This window comes from Zalophus californianus, chromosome 13, assembly GCF_009762305.2.
Source record: "Zalophus californianus isolate mZalCal1 chromosome 13, mZalCal1.pri.v2, whole genome shotgun sequence".
NCBI classification, from domain to species: Eukaryota; Metazoa; Chordata; class Mammalia; order Carnivora; family Otariidae; genus Zalophus; species Zalophus californianus.
Genome location: NC_045607.1, coordinates 87,972,909 through 87,996,594, shown reverse-complemented (window position 1 = coordinate 87,996,594; position 23,686 = coordinate 87,972,909). Strand labels below are relative to the sequence as shown.

Genomic DNA, 23,686 nt, shown 5'->3' with positions numbered 1-23,686 from the left:
AAGAGTGGTTCCCCCCTGATTCATTGGTCTGGACAATGGTGGACCCAGTTCTCAAAGTTTGAGCCATTTATGCAACCTACGTACTTTGCTACAACACGTAATTGCTCTAATACATATGTACGTGCGCGCGCGCGCACACACACACGCGCACACACACACACACACACACACATTGCTAGGACTCCCCCGCCCTCATCCACTGGGGGTTCCCTGTGTTGCTCTTCTGTGATCTTCAGTACCAAAAGCTGAGACTCACCATCCTTTCCCATTTGCATCTATAACATGTGAACAGCTCAAAACTGGACCTGCTGCTTTGCTCACCTTCCTTCACTGGGACTTTCTGAGCAAAGAGGGACATTGATATCTTCACCCACTCAGCTTTTTTCAACCTTACACACACACACACGCACACACAACATAATCTTTCTGTCCTCTCCCTTCTTAATCTCCTACGAGATGTGCGTTAATGGCTAAAATCACAAGCATCACATAAAATATTAAAGTTTATCAAAATATACCCCAGCATTGGGGACATCCATTTATTGAGTCACTTGGTCAGCTGGTGTTTGGGTACCAGACGATACGCTGGACCCTGAGGATACAGCGGTCTGCAAGACTGACAGAACCCTGTCCTCTCAAAGTGTGCAGCCTAAGGAGAGACAGTGGCCAACAGGCCATCATAACTTAGGCTATTATGCAGGGGTGTCAGAGGAGGCTGTGGGGGCACACCGGAAGGCACACAAAAATGACCCCAAAGCGGGGGAGTGGAGGAGAAATAGAAGAAGAAACATCTCCCTGACATCTGAAAGTCTGTCAGACCCGACCAAGGGCCACGGGTGCACACAGGAGCTGAGAGGAGGGGGTGCCAGCAGGGGCAGCCTCCGCGGGGTGGGGGGGCCCATAAGCTGCCTTCAGGAAACCGAGCTTTCTCTGGAGGACAGGGATTTGTGTATTTGCCCAGGAAGGGAACCCTGGGGACTCTGGCATACATTCCAAAGGCCTCCCCATCATGTCATCCACCCAGCAAGAGTTCAGAACATATTCTACGCCCAACGGAAGAAGACATGACAAAGAACAGACAAATGGTGTGTGTGGTCCTCAAGAGACAAAGACTGTCCTTTGTATATCCTAGACCAGCGAGGCAGCACGGGGTCTGTATTATTTTCTGTTTTAATACACTTGGAAACGCCAGTTTTGCCCCTTACAATTCCAAGCTTGTATTTTATGTAGTTGTTACCTATATTAGAGGATTTTGAAGAGTCACTGAGTGTCAAAAAAAAAAAGTCACCTCCATGTTAGAGACACGGTGACAAACATGTGGAAGAGAGACCTCTGATATCATCAGGAAGTTGGCCACAGTCATCTTCTGCCGGAGAAACCTGGGTGTCATTAAGAGGGTACCCACATTGCGGGGTGTTGTAATGTAGTCACGACTCACCCAGTGAGCACTGCTCTAAGCGCTCCCCTGATGTGTGTCACAGACACTTTCCCACACAGACCGAAAGATACCTGACTTACAGGGCAACTAATAAGCGCTGGCCCCCAAATAAAGCTTGTCAATCTTGACCATCGAAATACCTGAGAAAAGCCAGAGCTGAAAAACCAACATAGGCTTCAAATAGCCATTTCTTCAGCCTGCATGTTGACGTCTGCATCATCCTCTGTCAGGCCATCGATGTCACGCTCACCCAGTGCCACGTGATCGTGAGCATCATCCTCTCTCTTGGGGCTGCAGCACTTTCTTTCCGGAAAACAAACAGTTATCCTCACTCAGCATCCCACGAAGGGGTCAGTTTCTCTGTAGGAAAATGACTTCCACAGATATTCGGGGCTGAGAGATGTGGTGTTCAAAATCCACCCACAACACACACACACACACACACACACACACACACACACACGTTTTATTTGAGAATCCCTGAATGTGATGAACATTGTTCCCAAAGTCTGTGCTGTGAGCAGAGAAGAGGCAGAAAATCCCAATGTCCCAGCCTTGAAAATGGAGATTAGAACATTGGATCTTAGATTGGAAAAGCTTGGGACCCTTATTCTATTATTTTTTCTTTGTATCTGTGGAAAGTTTCTAGTACCTCTCCAAGTTTATTCCAGGGCAGAATAGCCCACAGTCTTTAAGCTTCTTTAATGCTGATCTGTATCCACAGCCATGCTTTATCCTCCATGGCAGATATTAGTTGGGTTATTGGCCTGTGGAATGAAACTTCTTATAGAGATATTCACTGTTTTAACAGCTTCTTAAATATGCCCCCCTCAGGGATGCCTGGGTGTCTCAGTCAGCTAAGTGGCTGCCTTCGGCTCAGGTCATCATCTCAGGGTCCTGGGATCGAGCCCCACATGGGGCTTCATGTTCAACGGGGGAGTCTGCTTCTCCCTCTGCCCACCCCTTGCTTGTGCTCTCTCTCTCTCTCTCTCTCTCAAATAAATAAATAAAAATTTAAAAAAAATTCCCCCGTGATCTACTCCTCTCAGCACACATACAGGGAAATTGGTGGTATTTGCTCCTTTCTTCTTAGTTACCTAGTAACTGTGAATAGCTCTATTGGGCAAAAAAACAACAACAAGAAAAAGACATTGCTGAACTGGCTTTTCTAGTCTTCTCTGGTTTGTCTCTTAATCTGTCTCTAATTTAAATGTCTGTGTTGTCTGTAAAACTTTTATAAGCATAATTTTCAGAGTCCAGTCTGTTTCTTGATAATGGAGGAGAATAAAGAGCTAAGCCTACATGACTATCTCAACTTACTACTAAGAACTTAAAAAGCCTAGTCAACTTTGATTCCTCCTCTTTCAAGCATTCTCTCATCTCATTAATCTGTAAGTCCCGTTAGCCCTACCTTCAAACACAATTAGCTTCATTTCTCCAGGCTGAGTTCACCACTGTTCCCCCCGTCTCAACCACAGCAGGCCCCTAACTGTCCCCCACACCCGGCTCTTGACCCCCATCCCATTAGCGCACACAAGGCCAGGGCTCCACACCACAAGAGGGCCCCTTTAAAATGTAAATGGAGTCTCGGAGGATTTCCTGCCCGGGTCCCTCCCCTACCATGCTTGGAGTCCAGTCCAAACTCCTTCTTGTAGGCGACAAGGCTCTCTGTGGTCTGGCCTTAGTCACACTCTTATCGCTGCTCCTCCTTGCTTATTCTGCTCTGGCCACACTGGTTTTCTTACTATTCCTGGAAAACACCAACTCATCTTGCCTCGGGGCGTTTGTACATGCTATTCCTGAAGCCTGAAAGGCACCTTCACCAGAACTTTACATGACTTGTGCCTTCATTTCTGGTGTCTGCTCAAATATCACCTCTTCAGAAAGGCCTTTCTCGACTGCTTCCCCTAACCCCCCCAACCCCCCCAATCTCACTCTCTTTCGTAACTCTGCTTTGTTTCTCTTCATGGATTTAGCAGTCCCCGAGATCACGCCGTCTCCTTACTGACTTGCTTACAACCCACTAGAACCAGAGCTCCCTGAGGGCAGAGACCATGTCATGCTTACAGCCCTTACCCCCTTAGCGCTTGGGCATCGTGTGGAATGAACGCATGTGAACAGAAGGGAGGACTACGATATGATTCCTTGATGATTCCTGGGAACGGTAACAGTAACCCTGAGCAGGTGATGGCCGCTCTTCCGTCTGCACGTTGTCCTCTGTGTCACCTCAGGACAAAGCAGGAGACGCTGATGTGAGCGTACGCGTGTCGCTCCACCAGACAAACAGCTTGACTCATGGCCCAAATACCCCTTCACATCAGATTATTTTCCATGTATTTTTAGTTTTGAAGTGCAGTGGTTCTTCATTTTAAAGAGGTCTCATTCATTTCACCTCTGAATGCCAAATTAGCCATCTTTATTTTGTTCCCACATTCCAAACAAATCTACCTCATGTGGAGCCCAAGATGATGTTTTTTTAGTCCCCTTGGATTTTCAGTCAGGAAAGTGAGTCATGACAATAACAAGGAAGGCTTGAGGTAAAATAGAATTCCTTTTCTTGCAACGTCTACTTTAGTCCGTTAGCATGAAGCAACATGGAGTTCAAACTGAACCATTATGTGATTCGGATGTATCAGTGTATTCCTTTCCTAAGGCTTTCTCTGAAACAACTGGTCAAGTGGAGACAGAATTCCCAAAGTGAAAGCCCATAAACCTTTCTAGTGTGACCTGGAAATCAACTTTATCTTTTCCCCTCTTGGGTGGGAAGCAGTTGGGGGAATGGGCTCTGAAGAAACTGTATTATCTTTTTGCAAGTGAAGGACTGTCTGCCTGCTGGTGGTGAGGAGACCACTGAAGTGAGCAGAAACCACAAGACAAAGTTTTTTTGCTCCCTTCTCTGAAAAATAGTCTTTGGTTGCTTTTCTGTTTAGTTGCAAGGAGAAAGTTTTCTAGGTTTTAATCATCTTTCCCGGAGTCAATGATTGGAATCATTCTTTTGAATAAGATTATCTCCCCTCAGAAACAGAAACTGTGGTCTCTGGGCAAATATAGTATCCAACTGGACATTAACTAGCTCCCACTGGGCAAAGGCACCATCCACCTGGACACAAATACTGGCACCAGGGGCGCCTGGGTGGCTCAGTTGTTAAGCGTCTGCCTTCGGCTCAGGTCATGGTCCCAGGGTCCTGAGATGGAGCCCTGCGTTGGGCTCCCTGCTCAGCTGGAAGCCTGCTTCTCCCTCTCCCACTCCCCCTGCTTGTGTTCCTGCCCTCACTCTCTCTCTCTCTCCCTCTCTGTCAAATAAATAAATAAAATCTTAAAAAAAAAACACACACAAATACTGGCACCAGGTTGGGAGCTAAGTCTATGGAACCTGTGGTCTGTTCAACAGAGTAATTCCTCAACAGCAAGGACCAGCATGTATTAAATACTTATCTTTGCGTAGGACTGGATAAGGAGCTAGAGATACAAAATGGTAGCAGACATCCAAGGATTTGATGTTCATCTAGAAGAGCCAAGAGCCCTTCTCTAATTGTGAATTTTTAATAGATGTGGTTTCCTCCAATTCATTTCTCTAACCAAATGTTGACGCTTGTATTCAAGGGAAGGTGCAGAAAATTCCTTTGTGGTTACTACCATAGTAACCTGACATCCTGAAGAGGGAAAAAAAAAATTACACGTAAACAGCACATGTTACTACTAATCAAACCACCACCCAGCTAGTTTCTTTCAAATTTATGGATTATATTGACTTTTAAGGTCTCGTTTGGCAGTAGCTTTCAGAGGCCCCTGGCCATACTTGGCAGGACTACTGCATCTGAAGTTAATTCTAAAAGTTCTTGCAATGTCATCAAGAGGCTGGTGTTCACAGTTTTTTTTTTTTTTTTTATATATACCTGTGCCTCCCTTTCTCATGTTTGGACAAAAACAACACTCTTCCCCCTCATTCCTGTTTGGCTTTCTCGTTACACTCACTTCTGAATGTTTTTCTTTCATCTGATCCACTCTGTTGCAAAGCAGACTGAACTGTATGCCTAATACCGTGCTGAACAAGAGAGTCTTCGCTTTGCCGCAGGACCATGAGTTAATCCCCTTGCTCTGACCTGCTCCGGGCTGCCCAAAGGATGATCTCATTCAGAGGGTTTTCTTTTTTATAGCAGAATTTTTGACATCAAATGTCTAAGACCACTCTGGATAAATTCTCTTCTGGTTGGTGATTTTTTTGTAAAGAGGATTTGGCAGAATCAGACTTTTCTTCCCTTTCTCCCCATCACATCGGATTCTGAAATAGACAAACAACAGAGTCACAGCCAATTCTGCAGTCAAGATATTCCAAAAAATCCCAGCTCTTGGTTAAATGTGTCCTGCATAATTCATTTCTCTGACATATCCTGGGTGTCCTCTCCCCTCCCTTTTCATTCCCACAGGGAGGGAGAGATTGTAATGCTCTCCGCCCTGTTTCAGTCTATCCCAGAAAAAAAACACACTCCTCGGCCTTGGGGCATTGGTGACTTTGTTTTCTGGCCTTAGAACTGACCCCCTATGCCCAAGTTTAGAAAGTGTCCTCCAGAACACACTATCATTTATGCAATGCCGCACTCATCATGATATACGTGTGAGTCTTCTGTGAGAAACTCTGGTGATCATTTCACCTACAGCCAGTTCACAGCCCTAATTTTGTCGTGGTCTGTGGAGGCTCGGGCAAACATGTCTGAGTCTTGGTCTTGCCCAACGTGAGATATTATTTGCAGTTAATATTGATCCAGCCTCTCATGAGGAGAATGAAGCTCTAAGCCCTTGCAGGAGATGGATTCAGCTCTTTGACTAGTTTGGAACAGAATCCTCGGACGGACATACAGCTCTTGGCGGGCTTCGGTCCTGCCCAGATGGACAGTGTTGCAATTACCCACACTTCCCAGCGGCTGTTTCTTCATTACTGAAAGCTGGTCTTGATTGTCTCAGAAGCAGAATTCAATTTGCAGTTCCCCCAGTAACGTGCTGTGATTCATTCGGGGACAAATCTGGATTGAACTGAGTCCAAGTGTCTCTTTTGTGAGACAGAAGGGAAGTATAAGTAGATACTATAGTCACCCAGATGAGTCAGCCAGGAATTCATGAAGTGATTCATAAATCGTTATAAAGACCACTAAAGTCTACTAAAATGGAGTGCTGTCTGGCTATACAAAGTGGGGTATTATCATTGGGGGGTTTTTTTTAGATGTTAAATCAGATGTGAAATCCTTAAAACTGTGCTTTTTTTTTTTTAGGTTTTGAAAAGGATTCCTTTTTTCCCCCTCTGTAGTTGGCCAACGGCTAAAGCCACTTTTTATTGATTAGTTTTCACAGATGAATTTAAAAACCACCACAGTTCTTTGGGGTATAAAAAAATGCCTCCCCAAATCCAGCATAGACCAGTTTGTATCCATTATTTCTACTCCCTAGCAGCAAATCAATAATATTTTTCGTGTGAATACAATGAAACGAGCTGTTCTGATGCATTCTTCTTTCTTTGGGAGGTCCATTACCCCTGTGGAAGAGAGCGGGGAGAAGAGAACTGTCCAAAGCACATATCAACCAACATTTAATCTACTTGATCACGGAAACCCCTCTTTTCAAAGTATTAACCCCCAACACAATGCTAAACCACACAGTCCCGTGCTGCCTGCTAGAACTGCTTGAATATACAGCTCAAATGAAGAAAAGTAAGATATATTTATGACATGTGCTTAACCTGCAACATGGTCTATTAGCAAATATTATTTGAAGAAATACAGTTGTTAGTTGACATAGAAATACCTTGAACTTATAGACAGGAGACAGAGCATTATTTGGAAGGAGTTATCCAGCTGGAAAGACCAAAGGTGTAAAAAAAAAGACCAAAGGTGTTAAGCCCAGCTTGGGCACGAAGACCTCTAGTACAGAACTGAACAAGTTCACCAAAGCAACCTGGGAAACTGGTTGCCAGGTTTCTTTAAGGCAGTGGATTGTTGATACGCCCATCCCCACCAGCTGGTGAGAAGGTTCCAAATCTCAGATGCTTGTAGGAGCCCTCCGCCGCCCTCCCTCACCCCACCCCTCCACCTTGCCTTGCGTCTCCTCTAGGGAGCATCTAACCTTATTGGGCTAAAGTGATATCTGGAGAACTAGCTGTGTAACTGGGCAAATCATTTCATGTCTCTGGGCCTACTTTATCTCATCCAAATAAGGCTACTCCATTGTCTTTCAGCTAGAACATGGTATGATCGCATGAATTTGTGAACACAGATACTCTGTGGGGAAACCCAATGCCAAGAAATGAGACTCTTCCACAAGACCACGACTATCTGCTCTTAGAACTAGAAAATTAGCCAGATGGGTAAATGCCTTGCTTTCTTCGAGCCTTAGTTTCTGTATCTGAATAGGCAAGAGAGAAAAGAGTCCTAAGATTTTTTATTTTAAGAACTGTAGAAAATCAAATGCGGTGCTGGAACCACAATCTTATAGAGCTCTCAAGCACTGGGTATGTGTTCACGTCGGGGATACCTTAAGTGTACGTTCCATTTAGAGCCGTCATTCCATAAACACGTGTTGATCATCTCTGGAAGGTGTCAGACATTGTCTAAAGTACTGTGAGATCTCTGACTTCCCAATTTAAAATGGTTCATAGTCCACCCCCAGCCCTCACCTTCCATTCTTAATTTTTCTCCATAGTATTCATTTCCTCAGCACGATATATAGTTTCCTTACTTAACTTTGTTCCTTGCCTTCCTCCCCTCCCCGAAATAGAAGTTCCACGGAAGCGGGGATATATTTCATGTGTTGCTCTGTCCCTGGTGATTAGAACAGGGCCACACACTGGGTGAGTGTCAATAACTGTCTCCTGAATGAATAAATGAATATGTTACCTCAGATTTTATGATCTCCAGTGAGCGCTGAGATTCTCTTTATTTTATACTTGAAATGGAGGCTGGGAGAAGTCAGGGAATTTGTTCAGGATTAGCCAGCTAGTAAGGACAGCGCCGGACTCCAAACCCTGTGGGTCTTCAAGTGATACCCATCTCCTCCTGCCATTTGCAATGTTTCTGCATATGAACCTCATCCATTCTGTGTGTCTCAATCGGGATCTACCGTTCTGAGAAACAACCTAAGATTGTTTCTGAGTACTTCATTTACAGGAAAGATGACCTTTTTGCTTCTGGCCCACTTCACTGCAAGGTTGGAAAGCTCAGTGTGAGCCAAGGATGGAAGCGGGTCGACAGAGGGGAAGGAGATTAATGGACTAAATCCCGCCAAATAATAGACATTTTCTAGGGTGTGTATAGATATATATTTACAGAAGCCTTTTTAGGTTTATTTTTTTCCAGAAGATTTTTTATGAGCCCTTTAAAATCTGCCCCCCCCCCATTTTGTTTTTGTTTTCTTTTTGGGTTTTTTGGGTTTTCTGGCAGGAGGTGTGCGGAGGGGTACAAACCACTGAACCGTGCAATGGCTCACGCTGAGGTTATACGTAAACTCCTCCACTAAAAGAGTACTAATGGTTGACTCAATTCTCTGCTTTGCTTTTGTGTGAAGTGTTTCTGGTAAGCAGTGATTTTTTTTTTTTTAATTTCTAGTCCATTGTGTGCATATTTATATTAACAAAAGCTACGTTGAATGAAATCTGTGAAATGTGAACTGCAGATCAGCAGCTGGGGGACAGAGTTGGACCTAGAAAGATTTCAGACGTTCTGTCTTCTGGCTCTTGGACACTGCTGTAACTCAGAGTGAATCAGAGTGATGTCATCTTGTCCTGACGTAATGGGGGATGAGCTATTTCATGGGAGAAAAATTGTAAATCACTGCAACTTCGACTCAGCACCAAAATCGTTTATTTTAACATCAAAAATTTTTAATTCACTATCTTTGGATTTTAAAAAAAAACTTTTTTGGACGGCATATTCAGACCATATTCATTTTGGTATGTGTGCATGCTGAAAAAGCAAGGTTGGAAAATCAGTGAGGGCACTAAGAAAATGGGGTTCTAAGGCCCCACACTCTACCCTCAGTAACAGTAAGAACATTTTATGTTTGGCTTCATGAGCTTCTGTGTAAGTGTGTATGTTCTTGGTTCTTTGGTTTCTTCTGGAGTGCATGGCCTCAAACCACTCAGGTTTCTCAAGTCCTTTTGGCTTTTTCTAAAACGTTTCTGGCATCGGTCTTGTTACGAGTGGGCAGTGACTCCTGGATGCTCTCAGGGCCTTCCCTCTAACAGAGGGACTCCCCTACTTCTGCACTCCTACCCCCCACCTCGGAGTTTAATTTGCTAATTCTACTCTACTATGAGTGGGTTAACGTGGAAGCAGGTTTATAGAAGTTAAATTTAAATTAGTAGAAGAGTGTGAGAGATTTTTCCATAAAATACTATGTACCGTGTTGCAGCAGTAACAAAATTAAATCTAAGTGCTGTATTTGAAAATCAATCACATTTATACACTCACTTCTTATGCTGGGCTTTTCAGTGCTGAATTCTTCTTTATTTCCTCGTTCTTAGCAGTCGTGTGGATAATTGTAATCACATCTTGTCACTTCTCATCTTTTCTCTATATGCATAAAAGTTAGCATTTTTGTATCAGTCCTTCCCTTTCCAAATCAAGGACTTCTTTAGGTGTACATTTATCTCACCTAGAATAGTTTACTTTTAAGTTTTTGTTAATACTTTATATGAAGTGACACACTATATTTTTAAATTGCATTAACTTCATACCATATAATCTTACTTATTTGAATAACATGGAGAAAAATCCAGTCTGAATTAGCAAAAAGCAGAACGTGGAGTCTGTCGAAGGATCAGTAGGTATATTTTACTCCCCGACCCCAGGTCTCTGAAATAACCATTGCTAACACCTGGCTTTGCTCACTGTTACTACGTTACGTAATACGTGGTAGCCAGGAGGGCATGGCCAGGGTTTGGAATTTGCATGAGTGAATAGACAAGAATGATTTATAATTACCGTATAATTATATGCTCTATAGATAGATACATAGATAGATAATTCTATATAATCCATATATAGCTGTAGAGTCTCTTGTATGGCATCTACATTCTAGATGACTCCTCAGTGGATTCTTTCCTTTTAGCTAGTTGACATCTTCCCTTCTTTATAGCTAATAACCATAGTTCACTCGATAGCGAGATCACCCCAAGTTACAGAGGTAAGATTTTATATTGCTGATGGTCTTTGTCTCCTTCCCCCTCCCCATCGGCCTTTTCTATCTTTGTTCATCAGACCCTTGTTTCTGAGGCAGACTCACTGGCCAGGGGGTGGGGGGCGGGAGCAGGGGATTGTGAAACGGAATCCCTCTCCTCCATCAAGCCGGCAATATCAGGGTCAGATTTATACCTACTGTGACTTGCCCCATCCACTCACCTCTGGCCCTCTCGGTCCTCAACGGAAAGGAAGAGGGGCAGAAGTACCAGAGAAAAGACCAGAAAACCATCGAGAGTGTGCTGCGTCTTTTACTCCCAGATGAAGAAATACAGTCAGGAAGCAAGTCAATGGATCTTGCTGCTTTGCAATGCCAGTGACAAAGGTTGTCTTCCAATTCCAGGCCCCCCCACTCTCCCCCGGGGATTTCCTGCCCCCAGGGCTCCGGGAGCAGGGGTAATCGTGTGGCCTCCTTTTAGCCCTAAAGCCTGCGATCCCACAATTCCTCAGCTCCCTCCCGTGACCTCAGAGGGTTGCCAGACGCATTAGGGACGTGTTCCCCAAGAAAATAGCCTCCATGTGAGGAATCCTGGCGCGGTTTTTACTCGATGTCCTCAGGGCAGTGACAGGGTTCATCTGCGATGTGTTCTCTCAAGGCCGTTCAGCTCATCTTCCAGGCAAGTTCCAATTAAGATGATATGCTTGGAAAATATGTATTTACCTGGCCCAGGGTACTCGGTTACTGTTTTCCTGCAGCAAAGTGAAAATAGGCATCCTAACGCAGCCAGTTTGTTTTGGCCTCCAGTGGAGGCTTCTCTCCACGTCCTCCCTCCTCGGTTCCCTCATCCCCTTCCTCCGTAGCCCTCGTAGGACAGAACGCATTTAGGAATCATCTAGGGTGTTAATTCCGTACTTTTTTTTTTTTTCATCCCATGGTTCCTTCCTGGCACAACACAAGTGTAGAAGCTCTACCCTATTAAATATTCTGATTCAGAACGGTGCAAATTGCTTTATAAACTTGACTGGTTCGGTTTCCCTTCTTACCCTCTCTGGCCCTACACAAAAGCCCAGCAAAGGGAGGGGACTCGTTCTTGGGCAGTAAGCCGCAGGTGCCGCCGGCCGTGGCTCCATGTTAGCATCCGACAAAGCCTGTCTTTTCACTCGGCATAAGGAATAGCCAGCTGAAAGCTTTCAACGTCATGGGCCTTTCTGGGGACATGAAATAATTCATGATACACTTTGCTCCCCAGTTATTTTGTCACTTCATCTCATGACACTGATGGGTTTCCTGTGCCAGCCCCCTAGTGACCCGGCACCGAGAGTCACTTTGGTGGTCTGTGGACGCTGGTAAACTTGAACACTGCTCTGCCAAGTGCACCTTGAAAGTCACTTCAAACCCAGGGAGTCGGACCCTGCCAATGTCCCCTTACAATTAGAAGACCGGTGGACAGTTGTCAGGCTTGTGTCTCAGATCCGTTGACCAGGTCACCTTGTATTTGTCTGTCCCTCTTCAGAAACTAGCAATGGCTTCACTGTGATTAGCACGTGTGACCGCAGAAATGTCCCACATGGCGTTGTGGTTGTGCCCCAAGCAGCGAGCATTCTTTGCCGAGCACAGAACCCATGCAGATAGGTTCTGGGTCTCAAACCACGCTTGATCTTTGAGGTTTAAATTCACTCATTCTTGGCAAAAGAAAATGTATTGTTTAAAGAGAACAGGATGAGAGAGGCTTATAGTAAAGACTTGTAACACTTCTTGGACCTCAGATATGTCTCTCAGAACAAAATGTTTATGAGCTAAGTGTAAATGAATCAGAAACATAAGGATCAAATTTCCCCTAAAATGCAGACGAACTTAAAAATTAGCAGAAAAGGGGGACTGGCAAAAGATGTGCTTTGAATTTCACCAAACCCAGAGTATTTGAAATGCATTTTAAGACGCTTGACAAACCCAAACTGTGACTACATTTTCCCTTGAGTTGACTTCTTTTATCCCCTCAGTATCTCAACTGAGAAGTCATTGGTTAAAAATGGGAGAAAAAGTGTTCACCAATTTCTTTTGAGGGCTTTTTGTACGCTCTTATCCAGCCAGTGTGGAAATCGGAATTTGGCTTTGGAGAGTTTGTCTCTGCTCCCGCTTTTTCATGTCCCTCACGCTTCCTTTCATAATCATCTTCCCAGGTTTGCACCTTCTGCCCCGTCTCCTCACCACATCAGCCCCCGGAGAGTTCCAGCTCCTTCTTCAGTAATGCCGAGAACGCAGCCTCCCCACACACAGCAGCCAGCAGGTGGGCCACACCTGAAGTCTTACCAGCTGGAAACAAACTCTTCCTTTCAACCAAGTGGGATCCACGTCCATGGTAAGTGGGGAGCCGACCACCCCTTGAGTCTCAGAAAGTGATACTGTGTTGTCGCTGTCAGACAAGTGCCTTCACGACCTTCACGAGAGGTGGGTCCCTCTCGTTTGGCCACAACGCCAGGCTTTGGCTTTGAGGACTTTCCTCTAAAATGTCACACCTCATCATCATGAAATCTCATAGCATTTTCCTGCTGTTGGCCCTAAGCTGGTATAACTCATGACACCCCAGAATGGTCAGCGCAAGATGATGATCCATTTACTGACCAGTGATTTAACACCTCATGGAGAGGCCCTCACAACAGCATCTTGTTTCCTAAATAATAAACAGTCACTTAAAAGGGAACAACAGGAGGGTTTTTGCCCAGACATACCTCCCCCTCCCCAGGTCCCCTACTCCCAGAACCTCTCCATCCTTCAAGGCCCAGGTGAAATGACACCTCCTCTCTGGAGCCTTCCCTGGTGTCCTAGCTGGATTGCATCTCTCCTGGCTCTAGTCTCTGACTGCATATCCCCTGTGTCACTCAGATAGCACTCTCGCTCTCTCTCTGCCTTGTTAAGTTACTCCTTTGTGAGGAACACTTGCCTTTCTATTAATGTGGAAGCTTCTTTCTGAGGTCAGAATTTTCTGACCCTTTGTTCTTTGTCTTGGAGAACTTAGCCCAGTTCTCTACATGCTAAGGTCCTTGGTAAGTGCAGAGAGAAAGAAAAGGAGGAAAGGAAGGCCAGAGAAATCATGATGGTGTTCAAAATGTGAAGATCTGGTGTTGAACCCAGAACATCCATGGAGAGCTAAGTTTGGCTGAATTTCTTTTCTTTATTTTTGCTGATTTTGCCGACTCAGGCAGATATCTTTGTGAACATCCATAGAAAGGTGAGTTGAGTTGTCAGATCGCATGGACTCAGACCATATGTAGCCTTTTACTTCCTGGGGGCAAAGGGGATCCTGTCCATTTAAAGGAGATTTTCAGCTCCTTCTGAAAAATAGGACTCTCCCCTGTCTGCCTCTTGCTGATTCCCGAGTTTGCTCCACGTGAGTTATTACTTGATGTTAATGGGTGGTGTCCCCAAATAAATCTTAATCAGTATGCCAGCTGAGTGTGAATAAGTGTGAGTGACTTCCCAAGATGGCAGGATCAGGCAGTGCTGTGGAGGTAGGGGTAGGTGAGGGCATCAGAGTAGGGGTCTGGACAGCCAAAGAGGAGACCATGTGGGCTATGGGAAGGGAAACACCTTGAGAAGCCCAGGCCACTGGCTCCAAGTCCAAGTTCCATCCATCTCTTCTCCTCTCTTCCTGAGTGTAATCCCACAAACCCTCATTCCCCGACGAAAGGTGGGCTCCCACCACTGTTTGGGCCTATGGTAATGGTTCCTCTTTTCTGTCGGTAACCTTCTTCTTAAGCTTTAGTTATGTATTTATTCAACCAAGAAATATTTCTTGAGTACGTATTGTACACAGAGCAGCGCATGTGTGAGAAAGACAAAGAGAGCACTCTTCCTGCCGAGAGAGACCTCCTGACCCAGGAGAGGGGCCTCTCTAATGTGGGGGAGCTCCAGGTCCCCCGTGCCGGGAAGCCAGCCTTGCCGGCAGGGAGGAGGTAGACGAGTGTGGGTTTTCTGGAGTACAGAAGAGGTCACTGATCCTACAACACACCATTTTTACCCTTCACGTTTTAACGTTGCCGAGATCTGGACATGTGTCAGTCAGTGGCATCGTGGCTTTTTCTCCCCGGTGCTGTAAAAAATAATGGAGTATTTCAGGCAGTCGTGTCATAGTTCCAATGAAAGGCCATGTAACACTTTGATGACAACTGTGAAACATATTTTAAAAATTCAAAAATTAACCTACACGTAGACCAAAAAAAAGAATGGAAGGAAATTTTCTAAAACATTAACAGTTTTGCTTTGTTTTGCTTTTAAATCATGATGGTAGGGATAATGGATAATTTCTTTTCTTCTTTTTCTGCTTTCTGAAGACATTTTAAAAGAGATTCTGGAATTAGACCAATTCGATTACAAATACCAGTCCACTCAACTGTGAGACTCTGAACAATTTCTGGGGGTCTCAGCTCCCTTCTCTCACCAGTGGTTGTGAAGAGTCCACAAGAAAAGCATGTGGCACAGAGTAGGAACTTAATATAATGCTTCTCCTTCTTCTCCCTCCCTTTTCTTCACTGGACTCTTTGAGAATGGGGATATTTCTAGCCTTAGGGCACCGTGTAATTCTTGGGGCAAAGTAGGCATTTGGTAAATATTTACTGAATAAATGATTGACACTCTCTCATTCAACAAATGTAAAATGAAACAAGACTACACAGAAAATGAGACCTACCCTATCATTTCGCCCTACTTCCCAGCAAAAGGCTCCTCTCCCATATTTCTCTTTTTTTAGTTGAATAATGAATATATTGTCAACTTGAATCCGTTGAGTTGGTTTTTTTTTTTCTTTAACTTTTACTTCGATTGTTAAAAATTCCCGTGGCCAATGAGAAACTGCTAGCAGCAGCCTAAAAATAAATCCGTATGACAAGCCTTTCTGGAAGAGATCAGGATGTAGTTATGCAAATTGGGAAACCATAACTTTGTTCTAGAAGATGGGCGAGTGGTTGCTGCGATGGGCTCACAGAGGGAGTGTCCGTGCTTTAGCCGCCGGGCCACTGCTAAGAATGAAGGAGTAGGCATCCAGATGCAGCCTTCCCTCATCCTCCCAGCATTTTGTCTGGAAATGTTTTCCTGGAGCTTGCTAGGCACGAGCACGTCTCATCAACCGCTCCTTAGGATAAAGAGCAAATTGAGCTAATATTTTTCAAGTGGGTGATACAGTGCTGGGAGCAAAGAGAGGCACAGAGACCTTCTAAATGAGTTGCAATTATTGGCAGCTTTGGTTGGACTAGTTTGCTGGGTGGCGTCATACAGCATCTTGGTCACGGGGAACCTCACCCCCTAATAAAACTAGATTTTTAAAATGCCGAGAACTCTGTCGGGATTGCTAACACGGTAGCCACAATGAAAGGCGTGTTCTGTCTTTCAAGAAGTTCATGGCTTTAATGAGCGCTGTCACCCCCATCCTCTCTGTATTCCCTGCGGTAGGTAGAGGTCAGAGAAAAATGTCATCAGTATATTTTTAGAGATGGGAGCTGAGACAGAGAAGAATACAAAATGTCTAGGCATCGCCGCCTTCTTAGCAAAGTGCACAGGCATCCTTAACAAGAGGTCCACATTTCCAAGCCACGTTCTTCATCTCTGTGTTTCTGAGTCAAAGGCACACCAAAGTAAATGTGTATTTACATTTTTCCATGGGGAAATATACTTGTATGTAGATGCTGCTGCCTTACACGGAGCCACGAAAGTTAGAATTCAAAGGGCTTTGGTCTTCCAGGTGAGGAAGAAAAAGAGGTCCCACTGAGCTTTGCTCATGCCATATTAATCAATACAGCGCTTAGACTTTGTGTGCTCTGTGTGTGTGTGTTTATTTATTTACCCTCGAAGTATGCTTGACAATGTTATGTTAGTTTCAGGTGTATAACATAGTGATTTGACAATTCTGTACGTTCCTCAGTGCTCCCAGCGCTAACTATAGTCACCATCTGTTGCCATACATTATTACCGTATTAATGAGTGTTTTGTAAAAGGCACACTTTGAAAAGATTAACAGTGCTGCTTTTTTGAGCCCCTCACCTAGCGAGTGACCCAGGACTAGAGCTCAGTTTTGTTGATTCTGCATCGACTTCATCCATTTATGTTGCCTTCATTAGTAAGGTGGATGAAGTGTCATTTCTTTTAATGTTTGAATGTTGATAGCATTTATGGGTCTCTGTTTGGGTGGCATCTCCAAGGCAACTTCTAAGTACATTTTAGTCTTTTATTTTAGTTGTAAACATAGGAACAACTCTTTCTAATCATGTAAGCTTGTTCTTCAGTCTTTTCTTTCTCTTTAGGACCATTTCTCTTGCCCGGGCAAGCTTTAGAATTTTGCCTGGATTAGTTGCCTGAGAGTTGATATTTGTACATTTTGTTATGGTACTAATGGATAATTTCTTTTTAAATGCCCTATTCATTCCAGGCTGTTAGATTGCCATGGGAATTCCTAAAACAGCATTTTCACAACTTTCCTGCTTCTGGACCCATCAAGGAGTGGCCAAGTTCAATTCAGCAAGCGTTTATTGGTCACCCACTAGGTGCCAAGTGGTTGTGAATGTCATTTAATCAATGCAGTGATACATGCAATAATAATAATAATACTATCAAGAGGTACCTGGTTTATTCAGAGGAAGGTGTCAGAGAAGCTAGTCACCTTTCTAGAGGTGACTCTTGAATAGGGTTTTGAAGATAAATAGAGGAGGCTGGGAACCAGCAAGACCAGCTCATAGAGGGACTTGGGACCATGCTAAGTATAATCCCACTGGATGGTGAAGCCAGCCTGGTATTTTAGGAAAGTAAGCTGGGACATTGTTGTAGGGAACGGAATTGGAGAGGTGGGAATGCTGCATCCTAGCTGCTGGGATTATTTTGGACCACACCTGTACCACACCCACACCCAAACAGCAGTGACTGAACCAACAGTCTAGGTAACTCAGACGCCACTGGTAAGTAGAGGAATGAGGGCAGAATAATGGGGAATTGTGTTCATTCACCCGCAGTCTTTTGTAGGTGAGGGGAGCTGGACTAGAAGAGAAGGAAATGAAAAAAGCCTTCAGCCTAGCTGCTACACAGGTAGGAGCCCCTCCATCCCTCTTTAGTACAGCTGGGAATGAGCAGTACCCTAAGAGCCCCTTCCCCAGAGAGGTGCATTCCTGGCCTTGCTTGGCCCTCAGCGACGGGCAGATCAGGATCTTTCCCACAAGCTGGTTCTAGCACCTGTTGCCTCAGGTCCTGCAAACCAACATTTCCGGCCGACACTTGTGTGCGTTTCTGGACTACCAAGGAGCCTCTGGCCACATAGAACTGGCTGCCCAGATTCCCACTTGTGTTGATACTGCTAGAGTTAGAAGGTTTCATAGATTTTGAGTGGTCTGTCCCCATCCCAGGTTTTCCCAAAGAGCCTGTTATTTGCAATCCACATTGTCCAGAGCACAAGACTTTTCCAGATTTGTTTCTCATGTTAGAGCAGCGCTCCTGGCGTCAGGGCTCGCTCTTCTCCCGAGACAACAGCCCTGGTAGTAGACGGTGCTGGGTGGGGGAGCACCAGGGGAGCCCACGATGGGCCAGTCCCTGCTGGCATTTTCCTTCGCCATCTGTAACAGGCGGCTCCTACCCTCCCGTTGACGGTACAGGTGCTGACATTCTCCGTATCTCGTCCCCGTGTCAGGCAGCGGGGAGGGAGAAGAATGAAGTACCAGTGTACCCCAAATGTCGTCACATGGTTGCCCTCACCTGCAAGGGAGTCTGGAAGAAGGATATTTCAGTGCGTTGCCAGGCTTAACGAAATCGTGCTTCCGTTCATGGTGTTTATTGGATAGGCACGCCGCAGGGCCAGCGAAACGTTCCCTGAGCTGGTTTTCTGATCTACGAAGTGGAACTGTCTCTCAGATTCCTTCACACTGATTACCTCTTGGAAATCAGTGGTAGAGGCTTTCTGAGGGTTCTGCCCTTGACATTCCTCTCCCCCTGTCTCAGATTTCTATGCTTTTCACTGCTTGTTCTTATTTTTACCCTCTGGAGAGGCCAGTTGCCAGCACGCAGATTTCCATCATCCATGATCCAGTCATTAGATTTCATTAGGAGAGTACCATGCAGCTGCCTCCCAGCCTGGGCGGTGTGCTAGCAAGACCGCAGCCTTGGGGGGTGGGAGCCTCCCAGTGGGTCCTGGCTCCTGTGGGTCTTATGATTTAGAGCTGTCCTGCCTGCAGTCCCTATAGAGGCTGCCCATTGAGCTCGCAGACAGTGGTGGCATTTTCCCACCTCAGGATGGCATGGTATGCTTGACAACCCAGTGCAAATTGACCGCACGGGGAAACAAAACGCTTCCAGCCACCAGTAGGCCTCCGAGAACGAAACACTGTGTAAAGGCCTTATCCTACCAAACAGCCAAATCATCTTTCAAGCTGAAGGAATCTCAGAGCATTGATATTTAAATGGAATGAGGTGGCCCTTACAAGTTTAACTTCTTCCTCTGAGTTCCTCTGTTTACTTACAGTGATTTTTTTTAATTTAATTTTTTATGTTATGTTAATCACCATACATTACATCATTAGTTTCTGATGTAGTGTTCCACGATTCATTGTTTTCGTATAACACCCAGTGCTCCACGCAGTACGTGCCCTCCTTAATACCCATCACCAGGCTAACCCATCCCCCCCACCCCCCTCCCCTCTAGAACCCTCAGTTTGTTTCTCAGAGTCCATCGTCTCTCGTGGTTCCTCTTCCCCTCCGATTTCCCCCCCTTCATTTTTCCCTTCCTGCTATCTTCTTTTTTTTTTTTTTAACATATAATGTATTATTAGTTACCGAGGTACAGGTCTGTGATTCAACAGTCCTACACAGTTCACAGTGCTCACCATAGCACAATGTCTATCACCCAGCCACCCCATGATTGTGCAATGGTACTTTCCAGAAGAGTCTTATGGGTTACAGCCACGACTGATGTCATTTCTGGGGGTTTAAGCTAAATGTTTAAAGGTTATTTTGTTTAAAGGCAATTGCAGAGACAATAAACAAACCCCCTCCCACAGGAAATGTAGTCACATCGGCATAGGTGAAGTTGTGAAATACTAAAGTATTTAAGTCTAGAAATTGCTTAGAATTTAAGCATGTGTCACAATTTCCCCTTTGAAATCTCAGGGAAGACAAATAAGATTGGTTGTAAATCAGCGCGTAATCGTCTTCACTGAGAAAGTTGTGACATACTCACAAGGAGAACGAGCCAACAAGCATATTTCACGTTATTCCAATGTTACCAGCAGCACTCCTCATCAGGACTAATTTTTGGTATCAGCAGCGATGTTATTAATGCTTATATAGTACTAGGGATTGATGATTAGATCCAGAGAAATTCTTAATTACTCTTATACACTTAATTACTGCAAAATTACCCAAGAGCAGTTTTACATAACTAGTACTTGATGAATTCTGACAGTGTGCTAATTCTATTAAACAAAGTTAAATTTGGGTGTGTACAGGGGGGTACACTTGGCATCACAGCATGCTGGGCTTTGTGGGAGGGGTGTGGGATGGCCATCTTCATCAGAAGAGCTGTTTAAATGATTGGTTATGGAAACGACTGAAGTGTGAATAATCTACACATGGAATTAAGTATCTACACACACACACAGACACACACACACACACACAGACACACACACAGACTAAAACCCATATAGCCTTAAAGATACTAAGATGACTGATCAACTAACCATCCCTAACTATAAGTTTCCTCGGGACAGGAAATGTTTTGCACATAGTACATGCTTAATAAAAGTTTATTGAATAAACATGAATGAATAAAAGGATGGGGGGTGTTGGGGAGGAGGAAAGAGAGATTTTTGCTTATGGCTTCTTAGGCTGATCGGTAGAGCCAGTGCTTGGCAAAACCGTGATTAGGAGTCAAGTTTCCAGGGCCCCTCTTTTCTCTGGGCACTTGGTCCTTTTTTGTGTCCCTCTCATTACATACCCAGTGCTTACCCAACGGCCTGGGACCTCGCCCTGGAGGCAAGAGGATGATCTAATGATTCCCTTACACGGTGAGGTGAATTGGAGTCTTTGCACCCCTGGAGCCGAGTGTCCAGCAGTGAAACCCGTAGCTGTGGCAGCCAGGGGAAGAAGTGTTTGAGGCGTTCCCAGAGTTAAAAGTCCCTTGTTTCCGAAAGTTTTCAGAGCGTTCACAGCCACTAGCTTACATACCCCCAAAGTGGTCATATTATCTCAGAAGAGGAGATTACCAGAAGGGGAAATTGTGATTAGCCCAAATGACACAGGGAGGGAAATAATGAACTATGGGAAAGAAAGTAGGGGCACCTGGGTAGCTCTCCCAACTCTTGATTTCTGCTCAGGTCATGATCTCAGGGTCATGAGGATCAGGTCCCACATCAGGCTCCACACTGAGCATGGAGCTTGCTTAAGATCTCTCTATCCCTCTGTCCTCCCCGCCCCGCCCGCCCACCAAAAAAAAAAAAAAAGAAGAAGAAGAAGAAAAAAGGTAGATGAAAAGACTTTAGAGTCAGGCAGATCTGAATGGGAATCCTATGGCCAAGTCATGCAGTGCCCTGAATCTCAGTTTCCTGGCTCTTACTCAGGAGATAGCAATACCTCTCTTTCAGAGTTGATATAAGAATGAGAGAAAATGCGTAGCCTGTAGTAGATGCTCAGTTAATTAGAGCTGGTTGTTGTTATTTTTTTCTTCCGTGTTCCAGATGCTGGGTGCTCTGGTACATCCACTTGTATTGTTAAATCCTCAAAATAACATTAGTAAAAATACCAGCATACCCTGATCTCCCAGGCGAGGCTGCGAGATGAAGCACCTTGCCCCACGTCATACACCTAGCGATGTCCAAGCTGGTTTGGGGAACTGTCTAACCCCAGTCCCACACTCCTTCTCCTTCACGATGTTGCCTGTAGATCCAGTACGATGGAAGTGCTTGGTTGCTTGGGAATTCTGTTTGTGAGATGTGGATGTGTGGAGCTATTAATGATGGGGTTCCTTCCGGGGCTAAAATTCTGCAGGCATTACAGGGACTGTGGTTCGTGAGACAGGGGTCTCCCACCGGCCACTTGATCTCGTGTCTTCTGCATCAGGCAGTGTGGCAAATGCTTACGGTGCCCTTTCTCATTGAACTCATAACGACACTATAAAGAAGGCATTGTCTACTCCCATTTTACAGATGAGGGATCTGAATCGCTGAAATGTTAAATAACTTGCCCCAGATTTCTCACTCTCGAAATGGTGAAGCTGGAAACTACACGCAGACCCTCTGACCACAGAGTCTGTGCCTCAGCCAGCCGATATGTCACTCTAGGGAAGGGGGCGCTCTCTCTCTCTCATGCCTCCAGTGGGATTGCCCCATGGGGTGTGTGTGTGTGTGTGTGTGTGTGTGTGTGTGTGTGTGTGTGTGTGTGTGTATCATAGCCTCACATGCGCCGTGTTTGCCTCTCGAGCACACGTGTGCGAGAGTAGCTGTTGGAACCTGCATTACTATCAAATCAGGGCTGTTAGACTCTTGGCACAGTCCTTAAAATACAGTTTGAAAATTCTCACTGATTTTTTTAAATTAGAAAAGAAAAAATTTACCTGTTTTTTTTTTGATGCTTAGTGTACTTAGGCTTATAAAGAGTTTAAGTTGTTTTCAGCAACGATGAAAGGTAAAGACTATTAAGACTATTAATAACTTTTTAAAAAATATTTCATTTATTTATTTGAGAGAGAGAGAGGGAGAGCACGAAGGGAGCGGGAGAGGGAGAAGCAGGCTCGCCTCTGAGCAAAGAACCCAACGTGGGGATCGATCCCAGGACCCTGGGATCACGACCTGAGCCAAAGGCAGTTGCTCAACTGACTGAGCCACCCAGGTGCCCCAAGACTATTAATGACTTTTTAGATGTTTATAGAAATGAAATGTATGTGTGTATGTGTACTTACATAAGCTTACATGTATATACATACATACACACATGCCCTGTTATAAAAATGGGCTCGCATTCTGCATTTTATTTTATGACTTACTTTTTATTTTTTTTTAATTTTTTATATTTATTTATTTGAGAGAGAGAGAGAATGAGAGAGAGAGAGCACGAGAGGGAAGAGGGTCAGAGGGAGAAGCAGACTCCCCGCTGAGCAGGGAGCCCGATGCGGGACTCAATCCCGGGACTCCAGGATCATGACCTGAGCCGAAGGCAGTCGCTCAACCAACTGAGCCACCCAGGTGCCCGATCCGCTCCTTTTTTAAAAAATTATGTAGTACGTACAGGAACATGTCATTTTTTTAAAATCATTCCCCTACTGATAGACATTTTTTTGGTTTTATTAACAATGCTATATTAAATCTCTTTATGCACACGTGGGTGTTTACATGAACACCCTCACACACCTCTGTATCTCTCTGCATACCTTCTTCAGGAATTATTTCTGGAAAAGAAATTGCTGGTTTGATGGATATGCACATTTTAAAGTTGGGTAGATCCTGCCATAGATCCCTTAACGAAGACCATGCCAGTTTAGGCTCCGCAACAGAGCAGAGTGCATGTCCCCACCCTAGACGTCGTCAGTCATTTTAATTCTCGACAGCGTGTGCAGCAACATTATTTTGCATTTTCCTTTGGTTAGTAATGTGATTCAGCATCTTTTCCTATTTGTAGCGAGCTCTAAAGGTAGTTTCATTATAACAAGGATGAAGTGGTCGTAACTGCTGCTTGGGCAGTTATATATATATATGTATGTATATATATATATGTAATATATAATATTACTTATTAAGCACTTTGCTTGCTCTTTCACCCTGCCAGGCAGGCTGTGTTGCTCACAGCATGACTCTTTGTTTTCCTTAATTGGAACCCAAAAATGTATCGAAGAGAAGGAAAATATCCAGAAAATTTCTGCTTCATTGACTATTGTGACTTCTCTGTCAGTTAACTTAAAAACATTTATAGAAAAGTGTTTGATGAACATTATTACAGATCTAGTGCTTTTTCATGCTTAATTCTGGGGAATTAATGACATTTTTTTTCCAGAAGCAAATGTTCTGTCTTCTATCTGAAACTCATGAAGTTTAGCCTCTGATGAATGGAGCTCTTCAAATCAAG

At 44.6% G+C, this 23,686-nt stretch overlaps 1 protein-coding gene across 7 annotated transcripts in view; it reads left to right on the top strand.

Moving 5' to 3' along the window:
* The window catches only part of GLIS3 (GLIS family zinc finger 3), a 454,886-nt gene that overhangs the window by 412,805 nt on the left and 18,395 nt on the right, over positions 1 to 23,686 (top strand). For all 7 annotated transcript variants that reach the window (XR_003523798.2, XM_027616355.2, XM_027616357.2 and 4 more), the window contains one exon: positions 12,784 to 12,962. Coding sequence is in view for 6 of the 7 variants with exons in the window: in XM_027616355.2 (XP_027472156.1) it covers positions 12,784 to 12,962 (179 nt within the window). In the remaining variant the exon portion in view is untranslated. The remainder of the gene's footprint in view (positions 1 to 12,783; positions 12,963 to 23,686) is intronic.